Genomic DNA, 23,861 nt, shown 5'->3' with positions numbered 1-23,861 from the left:
GGCTGAATAGGCTCACATCACCTAGAGACTTCAGGTGTGTGGGGCTCAGGTGTGGGCTTGCACTCAACTGAAAGCCAAAAAGTGTTTTTGCTGATCACGTTCTAGAGCAGAGGGAATCTTCATGTGGGCTCAAACTACTTTTTTTCTGTTTGAATTTCACTCTAACTTTTGAGGGAAAGCAAATCAAACTTGCCAAAAGAAAGCTGAGTCACAGCTGTGTTGATTTCCTTGACCAAAGAGGAGGTGGCAGTCAAGCAGATCAACCAGGTTTGCCGTGATCTCTACCTTACAAAGGCAAAGGATTCACAGGCAGAGTCAATACAAAATAAAAGCTTACTATAAAGCTTTATTTGGGAAACTTAGGCCAATTTTCAGCCTTCTTACAAAAGATTGATAGAAAGTCTCACTGTTTGTAAAATCTTCCTTTTACTCAGTCAATATCAGAGCAGAGCCCTTCCAACTCATGTTCTGCACTGTACATATTTTACTATGCTGTCAGTGGTAGTTGTGTCTGGCAAGGGCATGAAGATTAAGCTAGTGTTGATTACAGAGTGAAGTGTGTCTTTTGAGGGCTGTGAGCAGCCTCTGGAAGGGGCTTCCAGTTGTCCTCTGGAACATCTCTTTCAAAGCAGCCAATCTTTAGTTGTATCAAAACACCTCGCTAGGCTCAAAATAGGGAGAAGTGTGACAGCGCATAGCGTAATGATTGATGTCTGTATCTTTCAGTGGGGTTTGAACAAACTTACATCATGTTGCAATTGGAACAGGCTTAAGAAGGGCATAAATTAAATGGGAGAAGGCACTTGTCCTTGCAGAGCAGCTCTCTGGACAGCAGGATCTGAAGTGCTCCACTATTTAGGGACTGAAATTCCTTCCCTACTGCAGTCAAGAGAGCTAGCTGTTAATTTAAACAGGATAAGGACCTCACCCCAAAGTGTCAGAATTTGCAGTTTTTATATTATTAACTCTGCCCCTGGTATATATTCACTGATAAGCATGAAAATTTGATATAATTCCCTTTTTCTCTTTGCACTTTTACAACAAGGAAAAATAACCAAATAAATTGTTTCTTGGACAAAATTTTCTATGGTGGTTTAAAGCCAGTGCGCAGGTGCTTTGTAACTGAGCTGTGAAACCCTGAAAACTGGGTTAATAATGAACCTTCTGACACAGCCTTAACAGTAGCACTGCTACCAGGCACCTCTGTAATTACTGCTTCTCTACAAAGTCTGCTGAGCTTCTATGATAGATTAAAAAATCTCATATTGTGCTTTTTTTGTTAGAAAATGACTCAGTAGAAACCTTTTAAATGTATATAATATGTGCAAAGATAAAATTCCTGCTTTTGAACTAGCCCATTTAGGTTTTGTGCAGTTTGGAAAATAGAGTCAGGGTTTGCTTTAGCAGATCTATTTCTTTTTGCAAATTTTATAAATTTGTTGCATTTAAGATGCAATGAAATGCTAAATAATATCTCTATGACATACACAAACGATTTAGCTGACCTATGCATATTATGTGCTGTGGAGTATAAACCCAGTTGGTAGTGCATTTAGTGGATTTTTTTCTTTACCTAGATATTTTCAAACAGAAATAGCACAGGAGCTTTAGAAACATTTTAGAGAAGGGCAGCAGGACTGAGTGACGTGGGGATGTGAAAGGAACAGATTACAGCTTAGGGGACTATTTCTTTTGGAAGGAAAATAAGAGGAGGTAGGTGTGGTCTTCAGCCACTGAAATCAGTCAGAAGTTTTCTGTTGGCTTTAACGAGATGAATCAGGCTTTTAGCAGATGGTATGCAAGAGTCATATAGTTCAGATGCTAGAATATGTTTAAAAGGATAAGTTAAAGAAAAAAAAAAGCAGTTTTTTTTTTTTTCCTTCCCACGGACCAAAAATTTAGTCCTTCAAAACACTTGCATTTTGTAAGCTGCAGCTTGTCAAGGCTGACAAAGATTCCTGTACACTGGCAGCTGACTCAAGTGGTATCTGCCAGCCCTCTTCATGGTAGGTATGTTCTACAAGGTAACAAGAAGGTTGAAAAATGAACGAGCAAAACTATAAAGCAACAATATTGGAAATACGTTTACCTATTCTGTAGTTTTAGTGTGGCAGCCAGCAGTTGGATGTCTGCAGCAGCATTGTATGAGCAAACCATGTACGTACGCTTTCTCTGACACACCAGCTTGACACTGCTAAAATGCACATCTTCTGCTGGCCTTTTGCTAACAGGTAAATCTGTGTATCCTCAGAGCCTATTTGAGACTTGGGGTCTGGAATATACATGTGCAAGTAAAGGACCTATTTTTGAAACACAGTAGGCTACGTATGTCATGTGTGAACAAATACAGATCCATTAGTTGGAGGTGATGTCTGCTCACAGCAGCTGAGAGTTCAAGTGTTTGATTTTCAGACTAAAATTCCCGGAAGTAATACAGGAAAAAAGCGTGCAAACCAATCTGTTGCAAACTCATCCTGGAATCGTTCTCTCTCCTTTTAGAATTGAAAAGTTCAAGTCAGTAGGACAGCTTGTTCCTCTCCTGTGGTCTCAGAACTTTATTCCTGGCTCTCTTCAATGCCCTTTCTCTTTCTGCTTTCAACACTGCTAAAAAAAGACATGTTTAATGGTGGTGGTTAATAAGAAAAATTACTTAAAAAAACAAACAAACAAACACAAAAAAACTTACTGTATTTTTTATAGATTCTTTTTGACCTGGTGAGTGAACTGAAACGTGTTACCTGCAAATTCATTTGTATGACTTGGGAAGTGTGAGTTGTATTTTAAAATATTCAAGCTACAGAGTTGTGATGATTGGATGGGCGGTGGCACGGGCACGTGATTGAGCATCTCAGCAAATGGAATTGGTTCCAAGAGGCTACGTGCAGCTTCTAAAAGCAGGGAACACTTCCCCTGAGACTGGTGAAACCCCACCAGGAGGTCTAAAGGAACCGTTCTGTTAATGAATCTGCAGTACGTTATGTATTTGTGCCTGTTATTGTTATAATTGCATTAATTTTAAATGACTGCATGCTAAAAGAGCTGTCCTCCCGCAGAGATAGCCCTTTTCCTCCCAGCACTCTCCACGAGTGTGCCAGGCCATCGGCACCTCCAGCCAGCCAGTTAGACCAGTAACTTTCAGGCTCACTCCTTTGTGGCTGCTGGACTGAATGCTGTGCTCTCTCAGTGGGATTCCCAATGCAGGGAGTGATAGGGTTACAGCCTGGGAATTTCTGAAGTACAAAGCTAGCTGTGATTTAGGAGAAAATAGGTGTAGGGCACATCTGAACAAATGCTTTGAAAGAAATTCATAATGTACTTTTCAATTTCAGTGTAACCCAGCTGATTGCAGCTTAAGTTATAAGTAGAGCTAAATCCTGTGATGACGTGCTCAGTCCAATCCCTTCAGGTCAGTACAGAAGCATGCCTGTAGTGCCTTACCTCTATAGGGGCAGATTCACCAGCCTCAGTACGTACCTGCTGGGAATTTAACTGCTACTGAGCTACTATGTTGTCCGGTGCTAATAAGCTTTGCTACGGTCTGTACTGAATGTCTTCTTGAGCGCTGTTTTACAGAAGAGAACTCTTCTCTCCTGTGGCCAAAGAACAACCCCATGATTATGAAAACCAGTTTATGAAAGGACTTGCAACACTCACATCTTTCTCTTCTTTGGATTGGAGGAAGCATCATCTTATGGAGGAGTAAATTAAGTCAGGAAAGAGTGAAACTACTTGTATAGCAAGTCAGTGGCAGAGGTTCAAAGAGAACCTAGGTTTCCTGACATCAGAGCTTCTCATCCTACGCACCTAATGCTTGGTTTGTTTGTGCTAGAGATAGCAAAGCAGCGATGCAAGTTCTGCAGGACTCCTGAGGTCTCCTGCCTCACTCCAGGCTCAGTAAGGAGACATCCATATGCCACGCTGCAAGGAAGTGCTACAGCGTTTTCCTGTTTTAATATTGTTGCATATAGACTAGCAAAGGTTTAGAATCACTTTCTTGGGGCCATAGGAGGTATGAATGCAAGTGTCAAGATTAGGATTAAGTGCCATATTTTCTTGTATATAACTGTCAAATTCTCGGGGGGAAACATACACAATATACACTTAACTAAAAACTAGCAATAACAGATGTTACAAATGTGCAGTTGATTCAAAGCAAATCTACTCCAGAATCATCCTCTCTGCTAATTCTTCCTTTTTCAGATGCCCTTTGTCTCTGCTTTTGGGTTTTTGTTTAGGTTCTCTGCAAGCTTGTTTCTAAAAAAGTGTTTTAAAAATAGCCTGGGTTATCTGCAGTCTGGACTGTATAGTTATCCCACTGTGTGTTGTCATATAACATCTGTTAGATCTTGCTCAGGCTATTGAGGATTTGCATTAGGGTTTCCTTTCCACAGTGCAGCAAACTCCATGGGAGTTGAGCATGCTGGGGTTTCAGACCTGAGCCTTTACTGTAAAAAAAATAAAACAATGTTTCCTGTCTGTCACCTGCTTGTGTGACTGCAGCAATTTCAGCTTGGATAGGCTTGAGCAAGCTGGGAGTTCCTGTTGTCAGGACAGCAGCTCTGAAGGCTTGCAAATGTCAGCTGCGGCCAATGAAGCACCCATCTGTGACTTGCACTGCGGGTCCGAGCATTAAGGTTCAAAAAGCCAGAGAAAATGCAACAGTCACCTGGTGGGCATCTTCAGGTGACTGATATACTGGTGTCTGTATAGTATTTTTTTTTAATCAACAGGAACTAACAGTAAAGAATTTGTTTATTTATTTATTTTTACATTCCCCCAGTGTACATTTTGATATATTTTGCTAGGGAATAAACCTTTCTAATATCCACAGCACCTCATCCAGGCTGCCTACAATTCTCTGTCCCCTTGTGTGTTTAAATGTAGTATTTCCATTCCTTGCTACTCCAGCATATGTTACAAGATAAGTTTCACCTGCACAAATGCAGTATCTGGTTCATAGTAATTTTTTTCCCACAGTTACAGTTATTTATTGCACCTGAAAGCTCCTTGCTCTCATCCAATGCTCTCATCATTAGGTTTACTGGTCTTTTTTATGGTCAGGATATTTTATCTTGCCTCTCAACTTAATCTAATCCATTTGCAGCCCCCTTCTTCTTACTGGTTTCAAGTAAGATACTTTGAAATTGCTGGGTTTTAAAGAGTCGTGTTTCATTTGGTAATTACTGCAATTTTCTTCCCTAATTACTGCATTGCAAATAAATGGTGAACAGAAGTTAATAGTTTAAAAAAGAAAAAAAAATATAGTTGTCACAATAGGAAATTGCAGAGGGAGCTCTAAGGTGAGAAGTAATAACAGGTATATTGTGTTTTTCTTAGCAGCTTTTTGATCTTTCTTGATAGTTATGCTTTGTCTTATAAATTCTCAGGGAAATTAACAATAGGCACTGTAGCAGCGGTGGCTAATCAAACTGCCCTTGTGAATAAGAGTTTTCTGAATGGGTGAGCAGACACATACAGGGCCATCGCAAGCCAGAAGAAATCCATCGCTGTTGTGTGGCTCAACCAAATGCAGCAAGTTACATGCTTTCTACTTCTGCAATCAGAATTTTAATGTGAATCACAGAAGTCAAAGTGTGCTTCCCGTAGACGATTACTTTATGGGCAAGCTTCACAAGAGCAGTAGTGTTTGATGGGTCTGTCCTCATCCTTGTAAAGATAGCAGAGAATCTTAGTATTATGTTCCAGCATCCCATATGATTGTGAATCCAGCTACCATCAAAAGAAGATGACACAATTTGACATAATCTCTGTAGGCAGAACTGCCTGTGAATTGCTTGCCTGAGAAGGAGTTTCACATGCTGAGTCCTGGAGGGCCAAGATCACTGCTTATGCATGGCCTTATACTGTGCATGGTCTGTATCCAATCTACAATAGTAAGCACATATTGGCATTGTTAATGGCAGGCAAATGTACCTAGAGTACAGTCACAGTTCCTAGAAAAGGAATTGGACGTGCTGCCTTCCCTTCCCTATAAGAAGCAGCGTGGCCAGCAGAACTAGGGAAGTGATTGTCCCCCTGTACTCGGCTCTGGTGAGGCCGCACCTCGAGTACTGTGTTCAGTTTTGGGCCCCTCGCTACAAGAAGGACATGGAGGTGCTCGAGAGAGTCCAGAGAAGGGCAACGAAGCTGGTGAGGGGTCTGGAGAACAAGGCTTACGAGGAGCGGCTGAGGGAGCTGGGATTGTTCAGCCTGGAGAAGAGGAGGCTCAGGGGCGACCTTATCGCTCTCTACAGGTACCTTAAAGGAGGCTGTAGCGAGGCGGGGGTTGGTCTATTCTCCCACGTGCCTGGTGGCAGGACGAGGGGGAATGGGATAAAGTTGCACCAGGGGAGGTTTAGGTTGGATATGAGGAAGAACTTCTTTACTGAAAGGGTTGTTAGGCATTGGAATGGGCTGCCCAGGGAAGTGGTTGAGTCACCATCCCTGGAGGTCTTTAAGAGACGTTTAGATGTTGAGCTTAGTGACATGGTTTAGTGGAGGACTTGTTAGTGTTAGGTCAGAGGTTGGACTGGGTGATCTTGGAGGTCTCTTCCAACCTAGACGATTCTGTGATTCTGTGATTCCCTGTCAAATAGAGACCTGAGCAGCGCTAAGGAAGTGATTTCAAGACTGGCAGTGTTCAGGCCACATTCAGACAATATGTGAGCTGGTATTGAAACAGAAACCATGATAAAGAGGATGATTGACATGTGTGAAGCTAGAATGCCAAGGGCTTTTCTCTTCGAGATGTTTTGTATGCTATCAGCATCTGAGATCCTCTGATCTGTGGGGACTGTACAGTTCAGAGAAAGAAAGGACCTACAAAAGGGGCTGTGTGCCAAGTAGACAACTGGGATCTTCTTTGTGCCCCCTGGGCTTCGGGGTTATTTTTCTTTGACCAGTCCTCACTGGAAGAAGTAAGCCTACCTGAGCATTCATATGACAAGCTCCCATCCCTGTTGAGCTTAGCAGCGGTACATGGGAGAGGAATTTGGGCAGCATTGTTTTAAAAGGCTAATAAGGCTAAGCCTTTATCCATCGTATCCAGATGCCACACTGCATTTACAAAGGCATCACACTGATGGGGTTTCACCAGCCAGTGGTGTGGCTCATGAGTCTCTGTGAGCACCAAAGGGTTTGAACACACTTTCTCTGCCTGTAATTTCTCAGCAAATGGGAGGAAGATAGGTCCTGCTGCTCTAAAACAAAGCATTTGTAAGACTAAGGAAGAGGAGAGAGAAAAGCTCTACCTCAGTAGTGTAGCTGACATGCAGCTTTTATTCAAGGCTCACGGTTCTGAGTGGGCAAACCCAATTAATTATAAGAGCTCTGGATGTCTAAACAAGAGAACAGCTCTCTGTTGTGAAGACACAGAAGTGTGTTTTGCTCTGTTTAATTAATGCTTAAGGACCTTCACAGGTAAGTCTTTAGTGTACTGAGAAAAGACCTCAAACAGTGCTGATTTTTCAGAATAACAACTATGGGGAGCTTCGTCATTTGGTAATTACATTGCAAGGCTATTTACCTCATACTTGTATTTAATAATGTAACAAGTGTTTAGTGATAGAATTAGATATTGTTTGCTGCTGTTCAGTTTGGAAAGAAGTAAAAAAAAAAAAAAAAAAAAAGTTATGTGGAAAGGAATAAAATGTTTGCAAGGTGGCTAGAGGAGTCCAGGATCCAGTGTGCTGAAGATCTCAATATCTGCAGCACCATTATCGTGCTAAAACCGCCTCTTGTGCTCAGCAGAGTTGCAGTGCCAAATCCAGGTGCAACTGTCCGTGTTTCCACCTTATACTGTTAGGTGCCTTGCAAATAAAACCAAATAATCCTGAGGCAAAAGGAGAGGAGCTGGCCATTCATCGGGTTGCTCCCTTGTAACATTTTCCTTGCCTTTAATTCCAGTGCCTGGATTTCTGACCTTCATTTTGGTCTTCCAGATTTTGCAAATAATTCTCTTCCAAGTTCTTTGAAAATAGTTCTGCTTTGTGGTAGAGCCAGGAAAGCCACAAATGTGAATTGTAACACTTGCAATCACATTCTTGGTAAGTGTAATGTATTACTAGTTGTCTAAGAGAGTACCTCAACATCTCTTCTTGTTCTTCTTTGTGCATGGGGCCAGTAATGAGTTTGGAGCTACTAGAACAATGGTGAGCTCTTACTTCAATCTCAAGTAGCATTTTGCTGTTTTCTTCTGCTTGTATTAGGGCATTCATACTGTGACAGCAGTGAACAGTCTTTGTTGTATGATAACACGATATGTAATTCTCTTAATCGCTCAATGTGAGCTCTTAAATGTGATGATTAGAAGTAGCAGCAACAAACAGTAACATGCTTAGCGTAGTGGATAAATGATAGCATTTGACCACTGAGAAGCTTCTTCTGCAAGCATTTTGATTTTTCATTCAGCTGTCTTCTCAAACTGACCATTTCTTGCTTCATTTTCGTGGAAATATTATGCTAAAAATATCTTTAGATGTGCAAGGAATGTGTGCATACTGATTCTGAATTCATCTGAAGTTCTGATATTAAAATAAGACAAGCAGCTCTTACTATGCTGTGAGTAACAGCGCTACACTTCTGAAGGCTTTGCTTTTACATCCAAGTGCAAAAGATACTTGCTCGGTAATGCTCTCATTTTGTTGTGAGGGGGACAGGCTGACTCAAGGGAATGTTACTCTGTTTCTAACATGAAATTCAGTTATGCTTATCAGATGTAATCAAAGATAGCTCAAGAAGTGTTGTCACAAGTGTGTTAAACAACCTCTAATGTAAATAAAAATATGAATCCTCCCTAATTTAGCTGGGTTTGGAGTTGCGAGGTGGCCCTTCTCATGCTGTCCTCTCCCTTCACAAATCAGGCATGGGGTAAAGTTGGGGATTACACCTCCCTAAATACTAATCGTTGATCATAAGGATGATGCAATTTTCTGCTTTTATAAATTGGCAGCAATTCCTGGTCCACCCAAGCCTTGAGATCAAGGGGAATAAAAAGTTGTTGTGATGTAGAGGGCTGTGTTTGAGGCACTTGGCTTCCTAAGGCTACTTCTGCAATTCATAAATTATCTCTTGCTCATGGCTGTGCCTGAAGGCATAATGCAGTCATTTAATTAAGGCCTTAAAGTACTGTTGCCCTGATAAAAGCAAGGAGTTGATGGTTCACAGGCTTCTGCTCCAGGAGACAATTAACTTGAGGCAGACATAACACCTGGAAGCCTGAGAGGCATCATTGTGACAGGGACAGTCAAGAGGAACTTGCTTCTTCTGGGACAACTCGGTGGCTGTAAATAGCACTAGGGAAAGGAGAGGGGTCCCCAGCTCTGCATGTTCTTCCCCTTTCATGGATCTTTCATCTGACTTATAGTTCTGAGTTTATACCTTTCTTTTTTGTCCCTGAATCACCTTTACAGTACCTCTGCAAAGTTCAGTGGTGTCCATGTTTCTGTTGGTTTATTTTTTTCTATCCATTTATATAATATATTAATATATATATTAGTGCCTAATTGGGCTCTCATCTACCATTTCTATAATTCAGGTTCTCTTCAGGAACATTGTCAGTGACTCTAATGTAGCTGAGGGGACACTTCTTTTCTAATGTAGTGAAACATGGCTTTCTGCATGTGTACGTGGAAGGATTGGTCTAAAAGTTACTGCTTCTTTTTTTCTTCAGAGAGCTAGTGTTGCATGCCTTTACATGACATTTTTGAAAGCTTGTTGCTGTATAAGTTTAGAACCCTCATATTAATCCAATTGAGTGGTTGAGGAAAAATTGAATCACTCAGACAGGAGAAATAGTAGAAAGGTTATTTGAGCATAATGTGCCAAACTGTAAAAAATAGAATTGTGTAGATGTAGAAATACTTTCTACACGAATCAATTTTGCTAAAGAACCATCAAGAGTTAATTGTAACCAAGGTGACAAGGAGTTTTAAAAGAGAAATCTTATTTTAAAACTTAATCTGATATAACTATTGCATTTCAGATGTTATTTTATGTCATCTCTGTCATACATAGATATGTATTTGATTTCACCTGCAATGTTGTTTGTCATGCAACGTGCATGAGTACTTTAACATAAGACTTTAGATATGGTTCCCAGTTACTATGGCCTCAGCTACCACACAGGTAAAAATGCTTTGCAAGTTTTTCTCAAATACATTGCTCACTTGCTAATAGTGATGGTGAACAACTCACTGTTAAGCTGATTTACATGAACACATTACATGCCTGTAGGCTCCAGGATTTCGTTAAAGTCTCAGTTTTAGTGCAGCCCTTACAATTTGTTTTTTTTGCAAATGTCTCTCTGAAACCTCTTTTCTATCCCCTGATGGAAGACAGGTAAGTTGTTACAGCCCGCCCCCAGCTCTCACTCGCTCAGGTTGGTGCCTATCAGTCCTTTCCTTACACCAGTCCATAAAAGACAGAGCAGATAGATAGCACTGCTGGGCTTAACTGTAAGTGAATGCATAAAATTCTTGCCTGTTCTGGGCTGGATCCTGCTGTCTTTATAAATACAGAGCAAATAGTTTGTTGGTTTTGATGGGATGGGAGATGACAGAGATGACTCAGTGCCAGGAATGGTAAGGCTGAGTCCTTTTTTTTTCTTTTATTTTTCTCCCCATCTCACGTTTCTGAAGATAATTTTAGGAGGAAATGATTATCTTCACGGATGTGAGCTGTCTGAGCAAAGCAAATTTCAATACCATTACCTGTGTTATACAGTAAAACTTGTGAAGTGAGTAACAGTCTCTGTATATGCCTCTGTGCGAGCTACAGGTTCTTTTCCTAGCTAGATAAAGGCTAAAACACCTATTTAGTAAAGACGTTTAGCATCTTTACATCTTTAGCTGCCGGCTGGGTGGTACCATTCTTCCACTGGCCTTTCCTGTGGTGGGGAGCTGTGGAAGCTTTGCCTTGTTCTGCCCTGCCTTGACTTCAGTTGTTGATCTAAAAGCCAGGCTCAGTGGGCACTCTGGTGGAGGCACGTGTTCGTGATGAACTGGGGCCACTGGCTGGCTGTAAAATATTAATGCATTCTAACCTCTGCCCATCCAGACAGCATTTGAGCCAGCAGACTGACAGTAAATCCCGTTGCCCGTTCCCCGTGCTTGCCTAATTGTGAGCTTGAATGCAAGTCCCCCAGTGTGCGCGTTGTGTTCCCACCATGAAGGCAGCTGGCAGTGCCCATGTCTCTTGGCAAGACTGAGACAGGGCTCTGCTACCTGCTCTCCCAAGCTCCTGCTCCACCTGCCTATGATCCTGCCTATGATCTCCACACATCACATTTTTATTTTCTTTGCCTTCCTATCTGTTTTTATCCTAGTTTCCTCTTCCCCAGCCCATGCTCTTAATGCCCCCAGATGCCTCTACCTCTTCTTTCAGTAAGGGCAACTCTGGATTTGTGATTTCTTCTTCCACACTACTTGGCACAGCAGGGAGATACCCAGAGAGACACTCTTCCTACTTGCAGAAGGTACACCCAGACGTGGCACAGCTAGAAAGAGCTTAGATCTGCATTGCAGAAAACATCTGTCTTAGCGCCAGTCTGGAACATGCTCAAAACAGGTAGGATTTCCTGGGCATTTAGATGGTAAAATCAAAAATGTCTCAAATGAGCATATCAAACTGAATTTTTTGGAGAGACTTATCTTTAAAGCTGATCTTTAACGTACTTTTACATGAACAGCAAAAGATAAATGCTTAGTATGGTGACTATTGCTCCAGATTAGCATGGAGGATGAAAAGAAAGGTCATCAGAAATCTTTAACAGGTTAAAAAAAAATAAAAAAGTTGTTCCTTTACTCTCACAGCTACACATTTCTGCATGAAATTTTCATGGTGTGCGTATCTGTAGATCTGAGGCAGACACCTGGCATGCAAAGTTTCATTCCAAATGTATGTAGCTTTGAAAATGTATAGGCAACTGAATACAGGGTTTATAATGGAAAATGTCAAGAAACTTTAGTAGTCAGCAATGCTAGATGTCCTGCTTATACAAAGAAATGTATACAAGTGCTAGAAATGAATAGATAAACACACATCCAGTCCAGCCAGTAGCATTCCTTAGTAACAAATCTTGCCAGTACGGCAATTTTTATGAGGGAAGTACATATGCAAAAACCTGCTGAAATTAGGTTTATGTGTTCTTCACAGAACCATGTTGTTGTATTTCTCCCGTGATAGAAACTCCTGGTACCTTTACGCTCCTAAGTCAAAATGAGAGGCAGGTAGCAAAAATGTGTGGCTTTGTCTTTCTTGTGCTTAGGAGTCTCCACCTGAAAAATTACTGAATATCAACAACTAATCACAGTGCAGTTGTAAGTAGATGCATATCACTTCATGTCAACTGCCTAGTAATAGAGCTAGATTGTACATGGCTAGACCCAAAATCAATGAACATGCAACACTGGAGGCTCAAACAAATGCAGCTAGGACAGAGGAGACTGGCCCACTGACTGCGAGCAATCTATTGTTACCCATTAGATATTAGCGTACTGATTTACTGTACTACTTCTGTGGTTATTGGAGGCAGGCAGCTGCTAAATAGGATTATCAAGCAGAGGAAATATAAATGAAAGTCAATAATAGGGAGTATCCACAGATCACAAATAACAACAGAACAAAGAATCAATGATATAATAAATGGCAATCAGCTTTCCTGTTATAAAGGAGGTAACTCTAGCCCTGAGCATGCAACCCTTGTAAAGCAATAGCTGCTTATGTCAAAACCAAGAAGAAAAACTCTGGAGATAAAATTAAGATTAGATAATATGTTCTTAAAACATCAGCTAACTGCAACTACTCAAATACATCATGTATTGTTGCAGATTTAGGGTTATTTGAATGTTCAAACTCCGCATTTCTGTATCTTGACAAGCTTGGATTTTTTGTCTCAAATGTGATCTTAGTGATAAGTTTTTTGGGTTTTATGCTGCTTGTTTTTGATATACTCTAGTTTCCTTGCAAACATTTTTACCTGAAATTATCAGTACCTACTGGTCAATCTTACTTCTACCTCCAGATGCTTTTTTCTTTCTTGCCTGGAAGTATTATAGTAATCTGCAAGTAGAGATTTTAAAATCTGGTATCTTACCATTTCTCAAAAAAGGTCTTTTGAGAGTCTGTGTTCACATGTGTTTGTGCACATGTGCATTTTAGAGCAGGACAGGGAAAAAGTCATGAGAAAATTGGAAGAAATTCTGCAACTGGGATTAAACAGACACATCTGCTTACGCCTTGTTGGGTTTTAAACTGTTGGCTGTCTAAAAATTGAGGAGCCTTACATAAAACCATAGGCAGTTGTGTTATTGAATGCCTACTATGAGCAGATGTAGTTTACAGCTTAAGGAAATAGAAGCAGACCAGCCTGAAGGCTGGAGTATCACTGTTGCATACCAGACAGGTAATTCCTGGAACAGGCAGTTTTTCGGGTACAGCAAAAGGAATAAGAGCAGCCATGGAAATAAGTCTCCCAAGCAGATTGTTTGCATGGAGCAGTAGTAGGCATACATGACAGAGATAACCAGTACCGTGTATTGATGCTGCAGGTGTAAAGGACAGGCACTCGTGTCCTGGGCTTCCCAGGCAGCTGCTAATGCAGCTCATACGTTGTGAATGAAGGAATGCTCTCGGTGAGAAGGCACTTTTTTCTCATCCTTTCTCAGATTTGACTCTCTCCCCCTTTGCCTTTCCTTGTCATGCTGTTTTTTGCCTGCTTTCTTCTCCCTGTGTTCTCATGTAGACAGTCCTAGTCTTCTCCCCCTTCTTTCCTGTCCTGTCCTGCTCAGTGATTTTCCTCTACTCTTAGTCCTGCTTCTCCCTCAGCTTCCACATCGGTGCCCATGCCTACTCGATTCCATCACTGCACCGCATCATATAAACTGCCTTTAATCGCTGTTTTGACTCCCCACTGTAATTCCTTCTCCTGTTTTTTTTTTTTTTTTTTTTTTTTTTTTCATATGCCACCCCCAGCATCCCCGTTGCATTTAATCCCAGTTCTCCCCTGCAGAGACTCCCTGACGCACCTACTGGCTCTGCTTCAGAGACCGCCTTGGCTACTGTAATTTCAGACGGTCCCATAGCGATCTGATTATAGCACAGTATCATACATTTATTTACTTTACTGCTGGGTCTTCTTGAAGGAAAACTTTATGACTCATAACTTAATTGCTTCCCTCTCTGATTTGGTTCGCTCAGTTCCCACCCACGTACCGTAGACAGCTACCTTTTCATTACTCGCTTTTGACACCTCTCATTTTTTATGCATGAGGCTTGCCCAAAAGAGCAAAAACAGCTCTTTTAGTAATAGATGGAACTGATCGCAAATGACTCAGTTTTGAAGATTGACGTTGCTTCCCTGAAAGATGTGCTTAGAAATGCTTAGCTAATGCCTAGTCACCTTAGCTATTTATTTGAGCAAAAGTGCCACAGGTGTAAGTTAGAACCAGATTGTGGAAGTGCCTCGGGTATCACACACTCTGATCAAACACCAACTGGTAAAGCATGCTGTGATGCATCTTGCCTCCCCAGAGAATATAATTCAGTTTTTCCTTGAAATATCCACTAGGAAGTTGTGGGTGGTTTTATTTTTTAGTATAACAAGGGAAACTGCTTAACCCTGGCATTACATTGCTTCTCGTTATATCTGAGAGACTAAATTAATCATTTAGTGAAAGCTAAGCCTCTGAGACCAGACTAACCTTAGTGAGGAGCAGAGGATTATAAGAGCAGGCGAACTTTTGAGGAGGAGGAGAGTTAGGGCAATTTAGCCAATTCCAGAGGAATGAAGGAAGGCAAGTTAGGCATGGAAGTACTTCAAAGGGAAATGGTATCAAGTGAACCAACAGGAATGATAACACTGGCACAAGATGACCCAGGATGACAAGAATGGGTAGATGATCGAGGTGGGGTGGGGAGAAGGGCTGGGACACCCACCAGAGGTTTTCAACCTTCACTACCTCTAGCTGCAATTCATTAGTAGACCCTACTACATTTTACCTCCACTCACTTCAGTGTAATAATGAGTGCAGTGTTTCCAATTGTTCAGTGATTTTGGAAGCAGTATAGAATATTGCCAGGAGGAGTATTCAGCTGGTAATTAATTTTGCAGTTAATTCACAAAACTGAAATGGTAACCAAGGTGTCTCAGGCCTTTGGTAGAGAATTTATTTTCCATGGACTGGATAGTTTTTACTGTGAGAGGGGTGAATCTCCATGGCAGAGGAGTCCTCTGGCACAACTCAGACTTGCTCAAAGTTTTGCTTTGAATGAGGAGTGATTTCTGTGGTGTCTGGGCTATGTCCCTGCTCCTCCTCATGTCCTCAGGAACACCCCACCTACAGGGAAGTTGGTGCCTGTGGGCTGCAGTACAAGGAGGGAAATGGAATCGCTTCTCCTGCTGTCTGGCTTGTTACTCTGCCTTGGAGGCCTTGACTTGGGGCAGCTGTGTTTTCTGCACCCATGATGGTTACACCAGTGAATCTGAGCATATGACTTGGGACTGGTTTATTTTTATCAGTGCAGTGGAAGGCTGTAAAACAGCCATGGTGTAATGGAGGTACCAAGGCTAATGTAAGGGAAATATGTTAATGTTTTGTTCTTGATCAATGAAAATTACCAAGTAGTCTGGTAATTGTCATGGGCACAGGTATTTCTGAGCATCTTTAGATATCTCATCTCTCGGAAGATTTGCTAATCTAAATGCCATTTATACTAATTGAAAGGAGAATTTAACTTCATTACTTCATGACTTTAATATCATAACTTCATTACCTGATCCAATGAACTACTGTTCATAATTACTGAGATGAAAATAACAATGGCACATCTTTATTTATAGTGGGATTAACTGGACAACACCTACTGCTGACCTGGTCATCATGCACTGTAGCTAGGGCAGCAGGACAGACTTAAATGGTTGTCTTTATTCCAGAACAAGCTAGTCTACAAGACTATAATGTAAACAGCCCTTATGCTTGCATGTTACGTGCTAATGCCAGCTGGATAATATTCAGGTTAATTTATATCACTGCCTGGCCTATATTTCAGATGCCTTCTGTTCATCTGCAGAGGTACAAAGCCAGCGAATGTCTGCGCTTGCATTTGTTTTGCAAATGTCTCTTTCAGAGGTGATTCAGAGATACAAGAACAATCTTCAGAATGATTAAAATGTTAGGATGACACTGAAGTGGAAAACAAGACACCGACTATGTTATTTGGAAAAAATGGCTCCCAGCCAAAAAAAAAACAAACGAACAAATAAAATCTAAGGTTTAGGTGACATTTTTGCACACAAAGATGCCATTGGTAATTTTGCAAGCTTTACTTGTAAAAATTTTATCTAGAGGCCAAAAAAGGATATATTGGAATGCAGTGAGAATAGCCATTTTCTTAATATTGTCAATCTGAAATAGATCTGGGAAAATGTAGAGAAAAGAAAAAGGAAAACATTGTTCCCTTGATGTTTCCAGAGTAATTTCTCCAGCTGAGATGGTCCCCATAAGATCTTCTGCCATCAGACCTTTCTCTGAATGAAACCCTTGACTCACTTGTTAATCACGACCTCAAATTTTTCCTGATGAATAGCTCTTCCTCTGACACCATTTTGAATTGGACATGACACTCGCATCTCTCTAGGTTGCCTTCTTTCTAGTTTGCATCTGTATTTGAACAAGTTGATTGAAAATTAAACTATAATTAGTAATTCTGTGAAACTAAGAAAGGAATCGTCAGTACCCATGTGGTTCTTTACAAATATATATTCAATTATCTTAGTAATCCTTTGTCCTTGAAAGTAATACTAATAGCCGGAATACCTACGGAAGGATATATTCTTTTCTTCTTCTGTTCTCACTGTAGTACTTTTAGCTTAATTAAGTAGATAGTTTAAACCATAGTGCCCCAACATACATGGTAACCGATTTCCTACTTGTCAACCTACGGTGAGATTTCTTCCTGTGAGGTCTGAACATTGTCACACAGTCTACTACCAGAAGCTATACTTTATTAACCACGTAAGTTAACAGTATATATTAAAAAAAAAAAAAAAAAAAAAAAAGGCTTCTCTATAGTCTACCTCACTGTTCCACGCAAGCTGTAGCTAAAGATCTCCAGGGGAGAGGTGTGTTGGTTTCACCCTGGTGGGCAGCTAAACCCCACCACACCTGCTCCACCTGCTCTCTCACTCCCCCTCATGAAAGGAAGAGAGGGAGAAAATGTAATGAAAAGGACCTCAAGGACAGAGAGATTGCTCACCAATTACCATCATGGGCAAAATGGATTCAGTGAAGGGAGATTAATATAATTTATTACCTATCACAAGCAGACTAGAGCAATGAGAAACTAGAAACACCTTCCCCACCATTCCACCCTCTTCCACCTCCTCCCCAGAAGCTTCACAGGGGAACAGGGACTGGGGGCTGTGTTCAGTCCCTGATGCTTCATCTCCGCCGCTCCCTCACGGTCGCTTTCTGCCCCACGTGGGGTCCCTCCCACAGGATGCCATCCTTCCCGAACTGATCCTGCGGGGGCTGCCCACAGGCAGCCGCTCTTCAAGACCTGCTCCCACATGGCTCCGTACCACGGGGTCCACCCCCCAGGAGCAAACTGCTCCAGCACGGGTCCCCCATGGGCGGCAGCTTCCCCCAGACCCCCTGCTCCTGCGTGGGCTCCTCTCCACGGGCTGCAGCCCCGGCCCGGGGTCTGCTCCTGCGGGGGCTCTCCATGGGCCGCAGCCTCCTCCAGGCCACATCCACCTGCTCCACCGGGGGCTCCTCCATGGGCTGCAGCGTGGAGATCTGCTCCATGTGGGACCCATGGGCTGCAGGGGGACAGCCTGCTCCACCAGGGGCCTCTCCACAGGCCGCAGGGGAACTGCTGCTGCGTGCCTGGAGCACCTCCTGCCCTCCTGCTGCAATGACCTCAGGGGCTGCAGGGCTGCTTCCCTCACATTTTCTTACTCAACTCTCCCAGCTGCTGTTGCGCAGCATTTCTGAGCCTATCTTAAATATGTTATTACAGAAGTGCTGCCAGCGTCGCTCACTGGCTCAACCTTGGCCAGTGCTGGGTCCCTTTTGGAGCCGTCTGGAGCTGGCTCTTCTCACAGAGGCCACCCCTGCAGCTCCCTCAACTACTGAAACCTTGTCACATAAACCCAATACAAGAGGAAAACTAAGATTTGAATAACTGGTGAGAACTGTGTGTTTTAGCTATTGTATTATCATCAACTTTTACTGTCCGCTCAGTGGATAAATGCTTTAACTGCTGAGCTGTTAAAAGTCCTGTAGAGAAAATGAAAATTCAATCTGGTCTTGCAGTTTTTCAGTTCCTCAAGCTCACCTAGCTTTTTTGCTTCCAAAAGGAAACAAGTGCTGCTCTCAGGTGCATCGAAGGGGTCGCTTGGCTCAGCTTTGCAGACAACTTCGCTTGAGCTCTGCAGTCAGGAGTCAAGGATGGTGCTATGTGCTCTTCAACCCTCAAAACTGCAATTGTTTGGTTAAAGCTGTTGCTCCCCTGGGTGCAGCTACACACGTGGCCACCTGAAGTGGTTCTTTTGAATTTGCAGAAATTCATTTGGGGCATAGCTGTGAATTAAACCCCAGGATGGGCCACATAGCCTTTGTGGAGATGTTGAAGGACTCTGGAGGCTGTTCCACTTCTTGTGGAGTGCTGTGAAGTAAAAACGATGCACCTTCATGTCTGTCTATAGTGGGAAATGTGTGTATTTTTCACTGTAAGAGCAGAAATTCGCATCTGGTCATCCAACGAAGGGCGTGCTGTGGGGCTGGAGAATATGGTGGCAAATGAACTGTGCTGGCTCTGTGGTTGTTGTCGATGGACTGGGAGTCCCCAATGCCTAGTCGGGGTGGGAATACCAAGAAGCAACCTGGAAATGAGATTCACTCATTTTTCACTTCTGTGCCTTGATACAGTTATTGAAATGGGTTTCCCTTAATTTATTTGTCTGAATATCATTGTATGTGGCAAAAGTAGTGCTGCAAGTCCAAAATCACGGTCTTGCTTGAGTTCCTCAAATAACTCAAATCTCTGGAAGTCAGTGGAAATACTCCAAGATGAGGTCTCATGGTACTACACTGTTTTGAAAAATGCTTTAATGTAGTAACTGTCAGAGAAGTTAATCGGTGTAGATCTATGTCCTTCCTCTGGCCAAGGCCAGAGCAAATTGAGTCAATGAAACCTATCAGTGAGCAATTATACAATTATGCAGGCACGTTGTCCTAAGTTTCTCACTTTCTCTGCATGTTATTGCTTGTTGTATCTGAATAGTGATTTTTTTTTTCCCTACTATTCTTCTTCTTAGAGTAGCTAAAGGATGCTGATTTTGTTTTCTAAGGTCTGCCTATCGTAACGGGTACTCGGTTTAAACTGTGTTAAGTCACAGGAATTGAACTCTAAATTTCACTCTGGCAAAGCAGAAGATCAGAGGCAGGAGACATCCTGTTGTGCCAACCAACAAACCAGAGACAAACTACTCACAATTCAACTACGTGCCAGCCTTTTGAGTGAAGCTCATTATGTCTGCCTGCTGCAACCAATTGTGCCGCTTCTCCCTGGCAGTTCTTCTAATCTGAAATAATTCCCTCTTTCAGCTGAAACAAAGATCTGCTTCAAATACTATCATGGTGTGAGCGGGGCACTACGAGCCACAACTCCGAGTGTCACAGTGAAAAACAACGCAGCTCCCGTAAGTTATGCTGGCTTTTTATTTTTTCAGTTTATCTTCCCTACTGTCACTGTGCTACGCCTTGCTTTCCTTGCCTGCTTTGTGTACTAATATATGAAAGCTGAACAGAATATTTGCTCTTAAGCGTGCTGTGGAGCAGAGGAATGGGTATTCTCTCAGTTAAGATGTGGATCTATAAGCCAAAAGAATTTAGAGTCAGCTCTCAATCTGTCACAGATAACTTCTGTGATTTGGGGCCAGTCCCATGTCCTAGCTGTATTCCGTTCTGTTATCTTTTGTCTGCTGGGTGTTGTGAGATTTGCTTAATACCTCTAAAGGACTGGGGAACCTTGGATTGTAAGTACAACAAACATGCAGAAAAGGAGTAAGATTTTCTTAGGTGCATTTTTCAAAATCAAGATGTGAACATTTTCATGGTGGTATCTCTGAGTTCCACAAATAGCTAGGCTCTGACAGACTAGCATCAGTAATAAGAAGTGGGCATTCAGGCCCTGATCCATCAAAGTACTGAAGATCATTTTTGACAGACTGAGGCTTCACTGAGAGCAATTTTGATCTGCCAGATCTTAGCAAAGCTCCGTGGCTCAAATGGCTGTATGAAGCTATGTACTTTGCCCGTTTGGGGAAAATTTAGTCACTCTAAGAGTGAAAAAATTTTTAGAAGCCCACATAGAGACGTGCTGAACTCCAGAGATTGCCTGGTCTTGCTGAAGGACTTTCACTAGGCTCATCTTGGCAGAGAACTGGTAGAACTAAGGAGTTTTAGTTCAACCAACATTAGAGATGGATGGGTTCAGGTGTTTACTTTGGAAACTGAGTTCAGGAAAGGTCTGTCTTATGTGTGGGTGTACATAGGTTTTAGTGGACATCACTGAATCACATTTTTTGGGATGGTCCCAAGTGTGGTGAATATATGTGATTGCACCAGGGTCAGGAAGAATTAACTTTTTTCACCCTTGATGCATGTACAGACTTTTGGTGGTTTCCCTTTACCTTCTTGTGATATACACTACAGCTGGAAGATGGATGCTGGGTAGAGACTGATGTGTCTGCTAAGAATAAAAGGTGTTTTTGTCTCAGTACACCTTTCTCATATGCTCAGGGCAAGTCCATACACTATTTTGGGAGCCTGGAGTATTCCTTTCAGCTGTCTTCAGTGGAACATTATGGGGTCCTCTCGGATATCTTCATTTTGTGGGACGTTGAAAAATACTTTGTAGTCTGTAGCATGTAGTGTCTTGTTGACCCAGGACTTGCCATTCATTTCCTAATTGTCATCTGTTTGAGGGGGGCCCATCTGTGCCATTGATTTAGTCCCAGTCTTCTCTGAAAGGTAAGCCAATCGGTCAACCAAGGCAGTAAATACCAGTAGGCTGCGAGATCAGAATATTTTTTTTCATGAATCACATCTGTGTCTCAGACCTGAGTTTGACCCAACTAAGTAAATTTGTCAGGTCTAGCGTGGAAGGGTTAGTGTTTCATTATTAACTATTGGCAGTATGTTTTAAGTTAATAGAAGAATGTCAGAGGAGCTGCTCTTTGTGATAAGCAAATATGTAATCTCTCCAACTTCTTCAGTTGAAGCCTTTACACATATATGGAAAATAAATTGGCGTAAGTAGCCATTCCCTTTCAGCTGAAGAGGGCTTGTGTTTAAACGAAAGTCATTGTCTAGTACTCAAAGTCTTCATAGAGGTCAGATGAGAAAAAGAAACACGTTATGATCTTCAGCTGAGCATACTGTACATGATTGAAAAATAAAATACAATAAAAAGTAGTATCACATACATTTTCCATGTGAGGGTCAAACCATTGTCCTTGGCAATAGCATTCTCTTCACATCCTCTAATTTTTCTTGTTGTTATGGGTTGCAGACTAGTCTGTTTTTGCCAGTTGCCTTCACAGACCGGAGAGGCCAGCAGTGTTGTAGATGCATCATTGGTTTCTCTGTTGTTTTCTGTTCATTGTTTGCAGCATGACATAAATATTTGGTGCATTGTAAGGCAAATACTAAGCAGTGAAAACAAGAACAAAGGAATAGCAACAAAGATGACGCAATATTAACCTGGGTGACCCTGCTGTATGAGTGCAAGGGAAAAAAAAAAAAGATTAGAAAACCCCTGTATGAGCGTAGAGAAAACTAATGGGATGGTTCTTGCATATGTGAAGGCTTTCAAGTTAAGTGTGATCCTTCAGACTCCAGTCCTAGCTGAAAAACCATCAGATGGCTTTCCTTATCTCTGCGATACATTTGCAACCTATTTTATTGCTGAAGTATTTGAATGTTTCACAGCATACTGCACCACTGGAAAATGGTGTTATTGTGACTGCACGGAAGAGGAAGGGGATAACAAGGGATTTGCTGAGCCCTAGCCTTTTCCTGGGCTCTTGAGTGCCTCTGCACTGGCTGCCACTGTTGCAGAGATACCAGCCATGCAAAGTGCAAACGTTATCCTTAGAAGTGTAAGATGTAGGCACTCACCTTTGAGTTTGATTTCACTACCAGTGAATTCCAGACCCTTGTATTTTTCAATTGTGTGGAAGGAGAGAGAGGAAAAATGTTAAACAAATTCCAAAATAATCCGCCATATCTATTTTAAAACTTTTTTTTTTTTTTTCCAAATAATGGCTTAGGGCGATGATCAGAAAGTTCTTGCCCAAAAGAAGCAGCAGCTATTCTGGTTTGCACCTTGCTATGCTCATTCATCACCAGCCAGAGAGTAAATGCACAGCTTACCTTATTCCTGTTGCTGGGTCCCTCCCCATTCCTTTGCAGTCAATCCAGTCGAGTATACTGGGTGGGCAGCCCCATCTCTTTTTCCTGTCTCCTGAATTGATAATCCTAGCACGGCTGAGCAGGAAAGTGATAGATTGTTTTATTTGCCCTATTCCTCTGTGTGATCAGTTACGGGCTGTGACAGTCGTGCCATGCTTGTCTGAGGTCCCTGAGGCTTCTTACCCTAGTGAGACTTGACACCCTGGGCCTTCCATGGTCAAACTGGATGCATCAAATCCCTCCATTGTTTTCCTTGCTCCAGTGATTCAGAGCAGTGCCCCAGGGTCCCAGGCATGGCATTTCTCAGTGCCAGTGAAAGCTCTGGTCCCCAGCTGGTGTGAGCAGAGGCTCTGCTCGGGAGGAACCTTCTTCAGATCCCGGAGCAGGTTCTTACACATCTTTTCAGCTCGCGGAGGGAATCCTGTGCTTGGAAACTTACCCGCTATTGCAATCAGTGGGAGTTTTAGAGGCATCTGTGGGACCTTAGCATTTTGTCCCTAGCTGTACTGGGAGAAAATCTCAATACAGATCCTGTTGTGGGTGTAGGGGCTGAAGGTTTTGTTGAAAGTTCATTGCCTTGAAAGAGTGGAATTTGTACCAATGTGGTAATGGCATCACAAATTCACCCTGAAACTTAGGCTGTCACTAGAGGGACAGAGGGAATGAGGCTTTGTTTATTTGACAGAAACAGACCTTTTCGTCTGGCACAGCTTGGGAAAAATAGCAGGAGCAGATGTCCTTCAAGAAGCAGCATTTGGGGACAGGTGACCTTCCAGGGACAGTGTTTTCCCTGCTAGCACAGACTCACCTGCATCTGCAGCCACCCAAGCAGATTTTGTCTGAGCTTCCAGGCACGTGGCACCTCCTGCGATGGGGGCAGCAGCTGGTGTATTGGCCAGGATACCCGGCGGGTATCTTGTCCTGCCAAAAAGACCTGCAGACACCAATAACTGGACAAATCCTAACACCACAATTCAAAAACTATTTAAAAACAACAACAAAAAAACCTCACTGTCTGTCCGGCTGTGGTTTGCTGCAACTGAAAAGAGAAAAGAAGCTGGAAATAGTCATGCTGGGGGCTGTAAGTGGTTGCCATTCTTGTTCACGCGCTGTTGAGACAGTATTTAACTAGCAGTTAAAAGGAAACCTGCTTCCAAAGGGGGAAAAAGTTGCTGTGTTATTTGGATGTCTTTGTACAGCATCAGTGGTGCTTTAGGCTGAGCAGCATCTCGCCTTTCTTATATTATGGATGTTCTGCTCCATTTGAATTTTTCTCCTTACATTCTAACCCAGTTATTAGAGCTGCTTCACCCCCTGATTAGGATGCCCTGCAGTTCATTTGTCAGTGAAAAGTCCTGTCACATTTTATTGCTTTTGAATCAC

General features: G+C 42.3%; 1 protein-coding gene across 14 annotated transcripts in view; it reads left to right on the top strand.

Moving 5' to 3' along the window:
* HECW1 (HECT, C2 and WW domain containing E3 ubiquitin protein ligase 1) overlaps positions 1–23,861 on the top strand; it is a 266,693-nt gene that overhangs the window by 108,289 nt on the left and 134,543 nt on the right. For all 14 annotated transcript variants that reach the window (XM_040548239.1, XM_040548244.1, XM_040548245.1 and 11 more), the window contains one exon: positions 19,608–19,702. In XM_040548239.1, the coding sequence (XP_040404173.1) occupies positions 19,608–19,702 (95 nt within the window). The remainder of the gene's footprint in view (positions 1–19,607; positions 19,703–23,861) is intronic.

The sequence above is a fragment of the Cygnus olor genome, chromosome 2 (genome assembly GCF_009769625.2).
Source record: "Cygnus olor isolate bCygOlo1 chromosome 2, bCygOlo1.pri.v2, whole genome shotgun sequence".
Taxonomy (NCBI): domain Eukaryota; kingdom Metazoa; phylum Chordata; class Aves; order Anseriformes; family Anatidae; genus Cygnus; species Cygnus olor.
The sequence above is the reverse complement of the archived record's forward strand: the minus strand, read 5'-3'. Positions and strand labels throughout refer to the sequence as shown.